The 13,219-nt window shown below is 37.9% G+C and overlaps 1 protein-coding gene across 2 annotated transcripts in view; it reads left to right on the top strand.

The window, feature by feature from the left end:
• Positions 1 to 13,219, top strand: part of NFIA (nuclear factor I/A) — a 505,904-nt gene continuing 492,685 nt past the window's right edge. Inside the window, exons 1-2 of one of the 2 annotated variants that reach the window (XM_006862482.1) lie at positions 1 to 396; positions 5,768 to 6,299. In XM_006862482.1, the coding sequence (XP_006862544.1) occupies positions 370 to 396; positions 5,768 to 6,299 (559 nt within the window). In that variant the 5' untranslated portion in view covers positions 1 to 369. The remainder of the gene's footprint in view (positions 397 to 5,767; positions 6,300 to 13,219) is intronic. The other variant, XM_006862483.1, reaches the window with a different exon arrangement.

The following is a 13,219-nucleotide window of genomic DNA, read 5'->3' as shown; positions in this document are numbered from 1 at the left end:
GGAGGCGGGCGAGCGCGCGGGCAGCTCGCGGGCACCCGGCCGGGCTGGCGCGGGAGCGGGAAAGAGTGCGCTATGCCTTTAACGCCCGCGTACAGTAGACATGTATAGTGGAGTGTAGGGAAACTAGGCGGGGTTAAAGTTCAGCTCATGGAGCGGCAATAGCGCTGGCTGGCAGCAGTTGAGCCGAGTTGGAAATGTGAACGCAAGAAGCAGGCTTGATTTTTTTTTTTTTCCCTCTCCCCTTCTCTCTCTCTTCTCTCTCTCCCTCTCTCCTTCTCTTTCTCCTTTTGCACCCACACTCACGCACACCTCCAAACCACACACCCAGCCGCACACACACACACACACACACACCACCGCACGGCAGTTATGTATTCTCCGCTCTGTCTCACCCAGGTAAGTAGCTGTTTGGATGCCAAGGGTGGGGGGTCGAGCTAGCGGGGGTCGATTTGGGGCTGAGCAGGGGGTACCGGGGACGGTCGTGCCTGCGGGGCTCGGGGCTTGTGTCTCCGTGTGTGTGCCCTAGTCTGCGCGTGTTCCTATGTGTGTGCGCGCGTGTGCCCGGGTGGGGGAGAAATACTGCTTTCAGAAAGTAACTTTGTTTCCATGCGGGTGCGTTCCTCTTGCACGGCCATTTGTGTGGGCACATGGTTAATGGCGCCCTCTTATTAATGGTTTAATTAATATCGGGGCGATTTCGGGCGCCCCGCACGTGTTTCGGCGGGGTTGCAGCCCATGACACGCTGAAATCTGGACTCAGCGTTTTTGCTTCCGAGGGGAGGATTCCTGTAGTTCCGAGGCGCCAGGGGGAGGGGGCCGCGGACCCAACGCACCACACTCCCCGCACACTCAGGGCAACTGAAACCTACGTGTGCGGGAGCCACTCAGGTCCTTGCGCAGGCGGTGCGGCCACCGGAGTTGCGCTGCCACAGCCCCCTAGCCGATTCCCCAAACTCTTACTTTTGTTTATTGTTTGTCAGCCTTCGGGGTCTGCTCGCGGGAGGGACGGGGACCGTTGTCCTGGACCCCAGCCCCGTCCACGAAAGTGCCCTTCGGACGCGGGCCGGCTGCAGCGCCCTGGCCCCTTGGCTCTTCTGCGCGGGACTGCGTGAACGCGCGTCCCCCGCACCGGCCGGGTGGAGCCTGCGAGCACGCTCGCTCGCCCCCTCGCTTTCCCCGAGTGAAAGTTTCGATACCGGGACAAGCCCACGCTGCGCAGAGCGACGAGCAGCGGAGGCCGCGAGTCACGGGCCGGGGAGCGCCGGGCGGAGTTGGGCTCCCGGCTGCGAGCCCGAACGGCTACCCGGACCGGACGCGACTCCCCCCCGCGACCGCTGCGGCGGTCGCTGCGCGACTCCAGCCGCTCTACGCGCACGACGGGGGCAACTTTTTCCTTCGGACTCAACTCGCAGCGTGGGTCTCCTTCACCCCACCGCCCCTCCCTTCCAAGCCCTCCCTTTTCAGTCCTCCCTCGTCTGCACCACCGCCAGGCAAAATATTGCTACTTCTCTGCTCCAGATCGGGTCCCCTTTGAATATATTATTTATTTTCTTTGACAAAAAGGCATGAAGTCAAAGTGATTTTACGTTTAAAAAAAAATGGGAGAAGAACGTGTGAACCTTCATACCGCTTTGGTACACTGTGATCTTACCATTAATCACCTCGATGAAGTTGTATGCTTCAAGTAAAATGTACTTTCACTACTCCCTTGAAAACCTGCTACCAGTTGTTTCCTTCATTTAGCAGGAGATAACGGTTTAACTGGAATACTTTCTGGGGGACTAAAAAGTATCAGTGGTTTCTCCTCTCCTCTCTGGATTCTCAATTTATTTCCCACATGACATCTCTTCTTATTGCAATATCTAACAGTAATAATACTGACTATTAGATCTCAGAAGGCTCTTAAGTGTATCTTTTATGTTGAAATTGTCTGTTTGGGATTTAGGCCTAGCATTAATAATGGATAGCAGTTGTTTTTAGTTATTGTAAACGTTTTTTTTTTTTTTTTCCCTACCCTAACAAACTTCCAAGGTTCCTATTTTAGTAACTTGTGGAAGTATGGAATGAAACTTTTCCAACCACTTTTGGCAATGTTCACAATTGCATATGGATAAGATGCAAAGTACAAGATAATTTGAATCAACTGCCGACTTCAGTGAAAATGCTGAGATTTGAAGACTAAAGTTTTAGCTGGCAAAAGTTTGCTACACTCAGAACTTGTAGATAATACCAGTGGAAGCAAGAGTGGGAAAAGGCCCCTAACAGATACATTAGTATCTTCTGAAATGAGCTATGAAAAGATAAATGTATATTTTGGGACCATGCATGTATGAGGATACCTGTGTATCCATGCAGGCCCAGGACATAGGTATTTAACAAAGTTGGCTTCTCTGAATTCATGAGCTATTAATTATCACATTAAAAAAGTTTTTTCTCTCTTTCCCTTACAAGTTGGCAGTGGGTTTGAAACATTCACTAGGCCTCTTCTGGAAACACCACTAAGAGAAACAGTGTATCAGTTTGTAAAGAAAATGTACCTAAACAGTGAGCGAAGGCTCATGTATTTAATGAGTTCTTTTTAAAAATTGGTTTACTTAACTTGCTGGAATATTTATAAAGCTTACGGCTAGATCTAGAAAGAAACAGTTTATTACTTATATTAAAAGATTCTTGGAAGCATAGTGATATAATACTCTAAATGAAAGGACAAGCTTCATTTACTTACATACAAAAAAAAAAAAAAAAAAAAAAACCTTTAGCAAGGAAAATGCCAAATATCTTATTTCAGTCCATGTGAGCATAGCATATTCAAGTCATGTACCTGACCATAAGATGATAAGTCAACAGAAATTTTTAAGAAGTAGTTTCCAGAAATATCAGTATTCAGTAGTTCTTAAACTTGGCTCACTTTCAAATAGATCAACGTTTAAGATGCTGATTCAAAGTCATACCGCTTTTGAAACAGGTTTTCAGGTTTGATTTTATTGGTGGCCTGCAACTTTCTCACTGAGTATACATATAAAATGTGTTCTGTATTCTCTTTAATATCTTGAAATATAATAGAGAATATGGCAATATGAGCAGCAAATGATTTATAAGTTTTTGTTTTTTTTTAATTTAAACCTAATTTTTTATGCTACCCTTGGACACTTCCTACAAGCTAGTTATAGTCTTTAGTTTTTATGTTTTGGAATATTTCTAATCATGATTTTAGAAAGATGCACATTAAAAAATTAGCTAGCACTTTAATTGTGCCTGAGTGGGTAAAGTTATACAAAATATTGTACACTTTTGTTGGCTCATTCTTGAAACCTTTGGGGAATAGTAAGTTGTAAATAGTTTTGATGTAAAATTGGGGACTTACATTATTTTTAATGACTAGTTGACAGAGTTGAAGTTTCTTTATGATGAGATATGTGGACATTTCTTTTTCAGGTAAACAAAACCCTCTTGAACATGAGCAAGTTTGCAGTTTTTTTGTTTTGTTTTGTTTTGTTTTAGTAGCATATTGGGAATATCTTAGAACACTTAAAATAGCATACTAGAATTTTTATTTAAACTGTTTATTATCATTCATGAGTCTTTTTAATAAGAGAAAGTTTTAACATAAATATGAATTGCTTAGAGCAAAGTTATTCTTTGCAATTTAAACTGACGTTGAGACTTTAAAATGAAATTCTCCTTTTAGTGAAAGCTCACTTTGTAGTTTAAGGTAGAGTCAAGGAGTTCTTTACACAATACCACTGAGTCTTGCTCCCCAGCATGGCCTGTATATATAAGAAAATCAGTCAGTGCGAAGGACCATTTCAAACATAAAATTTATGTATTTTAGTGCATTTCAAGGATGAGCTCAGAATTTAGTAATGTTTAAATGCTTTGCGGTTTGGTATACACCTTAGCAGATATACGGTGACTTGGAAAGCCCCCCTCAACCCCTCAAAAATTTTCTCTTCTAAAATATGTGCAAAAAAGATTCTCAAACACCAGAAAAAATTTAAATGTTAATAGTTTATGCTAAAGAAAAATGTAATTCTTGTATTTTTTTCTGTTTCTCATCCATTTAAAGAATGCACACGTTATGAAAATTGACTTCTCCTTTGAATTATTTTATTGAAAAAGAGCAGTTTTAAAAACTAAACTTGCAACAGAGCCTGAAGCTTATGCAGAGGAAAAATTTAAATGTCCATTGCTGAAGTGATTTATTATGTATTGTATTGATAAAAATTGATGTTTAAAAACCAGTAATATAGCATTTCGGTGATTAATTATAATTTACAGTAGTTTAAGGACTTGATTGTTAAAACATTTTATCAGTTTTGGCCTCGCTTTAGTATATATATTTGAATATTTAAAAATTCAATAATTATTTCACTAGTATTTATATTTTGAGCATTAAAATTATAGTGCCTCTAAGATATATATTTAGATATTATAAACTGTAAAAGAATGCATTTGTTCCGCATCTTTAGAAAAATCAACAAATATCTCTGGTTTTCTTATTCTTATTTATTTGAAAGTAAATAATTTATCTCTTTGGGGAGCTTGCACGGCAGAAGAAGTTATGTAAGATTAGTGTGGGTTGGTTAATCAAAAGTTGAATATAGTCAGAAAGTCTTGTGGAGATTACTGCTGAATTTTTTATTCAATTTTATATGTATGTTTCCTAAGAAAATGCTGGATATAAGAATCCAACATTTTGAGTGAAACAGGAAAATAATTTAAATGGTTTGAATTAAATTTTATTTTCAGATAACTTGATATTTAAGAAGCAACCCTGAGTATTTTCCTGTAGTCTCATAAACACTGAATATATCTGGTTCTTCATTTCCCTTTGGGAAAATACCTGAACTATTCTTCTTAAATTTTTTTTTTTTTTTTTTTGGTGAATGACTTCTATGGAAGGCTTTTCTCAGTCATCTCAGTAAATTAAATGTATTTAGTTGCCACAGTGTTGTCACAATGACGTAGTCTGTGCGATGTCTTGTTTGTCTGCTTTTCTTTGTTTTGTTTTTTCTTTTTGATTAATTTCCATAGTCTCACAATCATGTCTTGGAGATAGATCTTTTATTGTAGTCTAATGAATATCAAATTTGTTCTGTATATAGACTGCCAATTTTTTCTTAAGTTTTTGACCAAAACAACAACAAAAAAGTACAACGGTAATATTTAAAAGCGAAATGAAGATGCTACTGAGATGCGTAAGAAACAGATCAGAGTTTCCATGCAATCTTTTTAGAGAGCGAGTCTTTGTTTTCATTGATTATAGAGATGAATTCTGCTCGTAGACTTTCATAAACACTGACTGGCATCTAAATGTTTGGGATTTGCCAATCTGGCGGCTGGGCCCTGGCTTTACTACAAGTAGTGAGGTCAAGGCTAGAGCAAAATTAGATATGCCTTTTTTGAAATAAGGTTAGGATGATATATCATTATAAATATTGAAGATAAACTTCACTTACCTTAACGGATTTGAGAACTAGGCCCAACAATAAAAGTTGGTGCACTGTGGCGAATATTTCAAAATATTTTTTACAGCGCTCTTCTTAGATCATGAGAAATGATACTTGATGGGTTTCTTTTTGCTTCCAACTTCCAGTAGGAGTTCTGTATATAATTTTAATAATGTGATGCTTGAATCAAATTTCAAGTGAAATGAGATTTCTTTTTAAAGAATTCTTAATTCTTAAAAACTCTGATGAAATAAGTATTTTTTGTTTGGTTGGCTTTTCCTTATACTCATATTTTTACTTTTATTCCTTTTTCTTAGGATGAATTTCATCCTTTCATTGAAGCACTTCTGCCCCACGTCCGAGCCTTCGCCTACACATGGTTCAACTTGCAGGCCCGAAAACGAAAATACTTCAAAAAACATGAAAAACGTATGTCAAAAGAAGAAGAGAGAGCCGTGAAGGATGAGTTGCTAAGTGAAAAACCAGAGGTCAAGCAGAAGTGGGCATCAAGACTTCTGGCAAAGTTACGGAAAGATATCCGACCCGAGTACCGAGAGGATTTTGTTCTTACAGTTACAGGGAAAAAACCTCCATGTTGTGTTCTTTCCAACCCAGACCAGAAAGGCAAGATGCGAAGAATTGACTGCCTCCGCCAGGCAGATAAAGTCTGGAGGTTGGACCTGGTTATGGTGATTTTATTTAAAGGTATTCCGCTGGAAAGTACTGATGGTGAGCGCCTTGTAAAGTCCCCACAGTGTTCGAATCCAGGGCTCTGTGTCCAGCCCCACCACATAGGGGTTTCTGTTAAGGAACTCGATTTATATTTGGCATACTTTGTGCATGCAGCAGGTAAGTGCAATGGTGAGAAGTTGTTCTACTTTCTTGCTTGTGTTTCTTTCCTGGTGACCTCTGTTTATGCTGGTCTATTCTTGAACTCCATAGTTTGCAGGTCACATACATAAAAACAGTGTGGTTTCAAAGACAGATCAAAGTCAGAACAGCCAGAAGCCCAATGTCTGAGGTACCACCTGCATTCAGGTGGAAAAGTAATAGCCTTGAGAGAATTCTCACTAAGTTGATTTCTGTTAGTAAGTAGTGTTATCAAAGGTGTCGGTAATCAGAAGTGTATGATAGTTTAAACCACATTTTTTATTGATGAGTGAGAAACACTAGATGGAAACCCTTGGCAATAAAGAATATATGGCAACGGGCAAGTGAGCCAGTTAAAAAGCCTTTAGTTTGATAGGGAGACAATATTTTTAGTTGCTTTTCTTCTGAGGTTATTTAGAGCCAAATGGGGCCTTTTGAACCCCTTGCCAATTAAAAAGAAATGGGATGTAAGGTTACTACCAATTGCTGATCATTTATGAAGAAAAAATAATTATATTATTGTATCAACTTAATAGCTTATAACTTATGAATTCTTAGTATTGTCTCAGATATTAAGGGAAACAAAGAAACTAATTTTTTAAAGTAATTGATGGAGAGAATAACATTAAAAGTTACCAACCTATATAGTGCCCGCACACACTGGGAAATTGATGTTGGTAATTGATTTAGTTTGTCTCTTTGTTGTTATAAAATTCTTTATTGTTTTGAGGATGTTTTCAAGGCCTGTGTTACCACTGTGTATTATTTAGAATAATACTCATGATAAAACTGTTGAGCACTATATAAAATATTGCCTTTTTTTACTTTGCTCCTGTAGTCTTGTTTTAGACAAAAGGCTCATTGTGTTATTTGAACGAACGCTCAGGTCTTGTGTAACTGTTGACTTTTTATATGTACATATCAGTCTTGCTAAATTACCTTTGTGGCACACTGTTATGTCAGATGTAAAAAAGAAGTTTGTGGAATCTTACCAGTAGGTTGTTTGGGGATTCATGGACTTGATCTATTTTTTCTCACAAAGAAGAGCAAAGATAATACCTGTAAATTCAGCCCTGCACTGATTTGCAAAGCAGTTTTAATACTAAAAATTTTCGTTTTTAAATAAGTCAGCTGACATTCTATTCTCTATTATTTTTCTCAGTATATGTTTTAGAAAGCAAACTATTGCAATGTATTCTTCCGTACATAAGAAACTGGAAAAATTAGCTTTGCAAGCATGTCACATCATCATTTGCATTCTTTCGGAAGGGCTAGATGAGTATTTTACAAGATGTGATCTGTAAGGTTTTCAAATGTTTGAACTTTTGAAAATGTATACTTAGTGATAAGAGGTGCCTGTTGCTTTAGCCAGTTGTAGTTCACATAAATTAAAAGGCAAGACCTCTCAACTGATGTCTGCAAAGGAACAATTAATGTCCCCCTCCTTTAACCCTGTTGTTGTTTGTTTGAATTTTGTTTTGTCTATTGAAAAAGCAAAGTTAATTTTTTCCCCCACTTATTTGCATATGTCAGTGGAGATTCTGATTGAGAAACGCAAGGTACACAAAGAGTCTGAGTGTTGTAAATGCTTTTACTGAACACCCTTTAAAAATCTTATGTCTAACTTTTGGGTCTCTAGAAAAGAAAATAGTTTATAAATTATAGTAAATGCTACAGTTGTTCAACATAGAAACTTGGGTGTGCAAACAGGTGAAGCAGATTATATATAGTGTGTGCTTCCATTCAAATGACATGCCTGTAAAGTTTTTTATCAGGGTGAACCATATCCATTCTAAGTGTTTTACTTAAACTTTTCTAGTATATTTAAAGAAATGCAACCTCTCTAGTTGTTCCCATGAAATATTTTCTCTTCCATTGTCAACAGTTGCTATTTAGGCTGTTACTTTGTTTGCGGGTTGTTTGAATACCTGAAGGGTGATGTTGTTAAAATGACATTTAGATGGTTGCTGAGGAGGGTTAGCATCCTTATTGCTTAGGAAAGACTTATTGACAGCAACATAGATCAGACTACCTTTTGGTTTGGTTTTCCTAATGTATCCCAGAATTCCTTGTTATGACACCTGAATGCAAGCCAAGTGTTAGGCCACTGGTTTTCGCAGGACCACTGTATGGCTGATACTTTGTGTGTGCAACAGGAAAATTGCAAAAGAAAATATTAAGGGCCTTTTGTCTGAATAGATTTCATATTTGGCTTAAAAGATTTAGTGACCTGTTATTTGTGGAATGGAAGTTGCCAATACAAATATGAGGTAGATCATTCAACTTACATACAACTGATTTGACAAGCATCTGTTAAAATACTAAAGATTTGTAAACACTAAACAATGTTTTTACCTCCTTAAAAGTTTTGAGAACTTGCCAGTATTGGCAGGAGGCAGAGACTCTGAAACGTGCTTCCAGATACACGCCAAAAACCATTGTGGCCTTTTCACCTATAGTGTTTTGTTGTTGTTGTTGTTTTTTCTCTTTCTCTTAAAAATTTTTATTTTTTTATTTTTCTTCCAAAGTTCTATTTTTTTTTCCCCAGGTGGTCACAAAAATTAGATCCTTCCCCTCTCAAAATGTGTGTGGTGATTATTAGTTAATACATAGGTCTCTTCTTTGGTAGGAAGTTGAAATCTTAGAACACATGTAGATACTGGAAACTAAGGCAGAATCAGTTATTATTATTATTTTTTAAACAGCAGTGATTTATTCTATGACATATTGAGATGCTAAAATATAATGAATAGAATACATTCCAAAAATTTTCCCAAATCCAGTGGCGTCAGAACTGTGTGAATTTTTGTGACGGATAAACAGTAACAGAGTAATGAAATCTGATTCCATAAGCTTACAGATTTCATCTTGTTAATAGTATAAAAGAGTAAAACCCGTTTATGCCCTTAATTTGGTCTCTATTTGAGTTGTCCTTCCCATGTATCATATGACAATTTGGAAATATTATGGTATTGTGGCAAATGGTTTTCTTAGTGGGCGTCTAACAGTAAAGCTAATTTATGGCCAGTCTTTACCAGATGATCTGTATCAGAATCTACAATATACCCGGCACGTGGCAAGGTCACAATTTAAGTTGTTAAGGTCATAACCTTAGCCACCAGGCATTTGACCTTTTAGATAAAGTTAACCTTTGTTCATTAGTAGGCATTCAACCGAGAACTTTCTGGAGAGGTTTTTTTTTTTTTTTTTTTTAGCTACTTCTGTATAACTTCTGGTAATGCAATCAGATTCTAGATAGAGTCTCAGTTGGGTTAGTTAAATTTGTAAGAGATTAATACTTTTAAAGGATTCTTCTTTTGGATAAATAGAGACAGGTTGCAGTATCTAGGCCACAAAATGTCAGCGTCACAATTTATTTTTGAAAGTTATTACCTGCCATAGGGTAGAAGAAAAGTTCTAGGGAAGCTCTGTGGACACATGTTAAAAACTAAAAGGAAACAAATGGAGTTACTTAGATGTTTAATTCATCTAAGGCCTCTGCTAATTTTTAAGTAGTATTAGACTCCAAAGCTAAATTACAATGAGTATCTTCACCTATTTGTAGATGAGGGATTTTCTAAGACCAGAAGTATTTTTAGCAGTCTTAAGATTCACTTTGAAAGACTAATAAATAACCAAAAGCTGTCAGGTAATTTCTGTAATTGTCGTTAGCCAATGTCTGAATGAATTTGTCCTAATGAGGACAAGGGAGTGCTTGTTAATTTTAAGGTAGAAAGTGAGCATTTTGCTCAGTAATCTTTTAAATCAATAGTTACTGATTGTTTCCTTGCTACCTCCTGTGCCTCCTATCTTTAGTTAGTTCTGCTTGGACTGGGAATAGCAAAGGCCCCATTACTGGTTGGAGAGCTGTGATAGTGTCTTGGAAGCCTGATACATGTACTGTAAAAACTGTGGGACAGTATTACTGATGACCATATTACTGGTGCCATATTGTCCACTTAATTGTGCTGTTATGAATGCTCATTTAAAATGAGTTAGATTACTGCTAGTTTTGCTCTGCTATGCCACCTTTTATTTCATTTAAATAATAAGAGAGATGCTCCCATTCAGGTGCATTTTAGCTTGCTTTTGCTTCATGATTGCCATTCCTTCATATAGTAATAGAGAAAGCCGTGATATGCAGATAGACCAGATGGTCATGTTGACAGATTGAGAATTCACTTCCTACTGCTTCAGAGCAGGTGTAAGATCAGGAATGTCTGTGGATGAGCGTGTGTTTGCTTCATGTGCTTGTGTGTGCACATCCAAGCTGCACTCAGAGTGCTGCTTAGAGCAGTGGGAAAGATTCTTCTGAAAAAAGCTAGAACTTTAAATACAGTATAACTATATGGGCAAGTTACCAGTGTACATAGGATCATTGCTGTAGCAATATTTCAGCGAATAATGTTAGGTTGATGCAATTTTTATTTTTTATGTAAAATTAATGATGACAATTTACTAATTTTCAGGTAGCTTCAGTGGAGTTCTGGTATGGCACTGTATGATAATGTGCTGGACCGAAAGGTCAGTTTGAGCTGCAAGGTCAGCAGCTCAAACCAACCAGCTGCTACTAGGAAACCCTATACAGGGTGGTTATGAGTCGGAACCGACTCGAGGGAACTTAACAACAAACTTAACTTAATGTGTGGCCATGTTGTACATCTGAAATATTTTCAAGAATTAAAAAAAAAAAAAAGTTGTGTGTGTTTGTTGACACTTAAGCCTAACATAATGCATTATGTAACTAAACTTCTGTAATACTTTAATGACTTCCCTAATGAAACGCTATACAGTTAGTTCCTGTGATTTATAAAAACAAAGAACGTCTGGAAAAAGAAGAATTAACAGTGAGACACAGTGATAACTTTCAAATTAAAAGAGTAAGAACAACCCTATCTTAAATTCTAACTCCAACCTTTAACTAAGGCCAAGATGAATTTGAATTACTGGTATATGTACAAATTTGCATTTGTATTTCTTCACTGAGAGTGTTTAAGGAGATAGCAGTACTGAGCAACAAACTTGAGACAAATACTTTTATAGTCTTGGATGTTTTCTGTGGCTTTGAAGAAAGCAACAGTGCCCTTCATCTAGAATGTAGTAAAAAAAAAAAAAAAAAGATAGAAACTCAAAGGCAAAGAATGGGTAGAAATAAGGAGCAATAGATGTTCTGTAGTAAACATTTGAATCGAGGTCAGTTCATTTATGACTATGAGGTTTGAGTGTTGGTAAGAAAATTTCCCAATGCTGCTGCTGGCTTGGATTTGCCTTGTCTTCTTTTCCATCCAGTGATGAATAGCATTAATTTAAATCTATTTAAGACGAGTGTGGGAGAAACCACAGCCTTTGTTGTGGTCACTGCTGTACACAGTAGGACTGGGTGTTTCACTTGGTTAAGACCTCAAGCTGCTTCCAGAGGACACAGAACAGCCTGTTGGCATTCTAAGTCTTACACACAAGCAGTACCAGTTCTAATTGCTCACAAATGTCAATATAGAATTCTTGAAAACAATTTCGAGAATTAGAATAGGGAAAAAAAGCATAAAATACAAATTGAGTTCAGTGAATGTGTTTCAGCACTGGGTTTATTACCACTTCAGCAATGTGTTCCACATGGCTATATGTTAGGTGCCCTCAAGTTGGTTCCGACTTATAGAGACATCACGTACAATGGAATAAAACCGTACCTGGCCCTGTGCCTTCTTCACAATCTTTGCTGTTTGAGTCCACTATTGTAGCCACTGTGTCAGTCAATTTCACTGAGCATCTTTCTCTGTTTTGCGGACACTCTACCAAGCATGATGTCTTCTCCAGTGACTGATCCCTCTTGATGAGCATGCAAAAGTATATGAGAAAAGTCTCAGCACCCATGTTTTCAAGGAGCATTCTGGCTGTACTTCATCCAAGACAAATTTGTTCATTCTTCAGGCTGTCCATGGTATATACAGTATTCTTCAGCAATGTAAGGATTCAAAGGCATTAATTCTTTTGTAATCTTCCGTACTCATTGGGCAGCTTTTGCGTGCATATGAGGCAGTTGAAAATACCGTGGCTTGGGGCAAGTACATCTTAGTCCTCAAGGTGACAATTTTTCTTTTTAACACTTTAAATCAATGCAATCCATCATGTAACTTCCTGACTGCTACTTCCATGGGTGGTTGTGGATTCAAGCAATCCTGATACTGCTTATTGGCTTAGTGTGAAGGATTTTGTTTTCTTTCAGTTGAAGTGTAATGTGTACTGAAGGCTATAGTCTTTGATCTTCATCAGTAACTGCTTAAAGTCCTCTTTGCTTTCAGTAAAGAAAGCTGAGTCATCTGCATCCTTCCATCCTGAGGGTGCTGCACACTTCTTCATGTGACCCATCTTCTTAGATTATTTGCTCAGCTACAGACTGGATAAATACAGTGAAAGAATATACTCCTATCACACAGCTTTCCTGATTTTAAAACACTCAGTATCCCCTTGTTCTGTCTGAACTACTGACTCGTCATCAGATTTTATATGAGCACAATTATGTGTTTTGGAAATCCCACTCTTCAGAATATTATCTATAATTTGTTATTTAGAAGATTATTTAGAGATTTGATAGCGCTTTTGGATATATTATAAATTGCAAAGTTTTTTAGAGGGCTAGGAGAAGGAGCTCTGGTAGCGTAGTGGTTATGAATTGGGCTGCTAATCTCAAGGTCAGCAGTTTGAAACTACCAGCTGTTCCACAGGAGAAAGATTAGGTATTCTGCTCCCGTAAAGATTTACAGACTTGGAAACCCTATACAGGGTCGATATGAGTCAAAACCAACTCCAGACATATCACTACCTCACCACCAGGAGAAGGAAGATGTCAGGTAGAAGAGAAAGGGAATGAATGAACTAGGCTACTTTGTTAAGAGAAGTAT

This window comes from Chrysochloris asiatica, unplaced genomic scaffold, assembly GCF_000296735.1.
Source record: "Chrysochloris asiatica unplaced genomic scaffold, ChrAsi1.0 scaffold00048, whole genome shotgun sequence".
In the NCBI taxonomy this organism is placed as follows: domain Eukaryota; kingdom Metazoa; phylum Chordata; class Mammalia; order Afrosoricida; family Chrysochloridae; genus Chrysochloris; species Chrysochloris asiatica.
The sequence above is the reverse complement of the archived record's forward strand: the minus strand, read 5'-3'. Positions and strand labels throughout refer to the sequence as shown.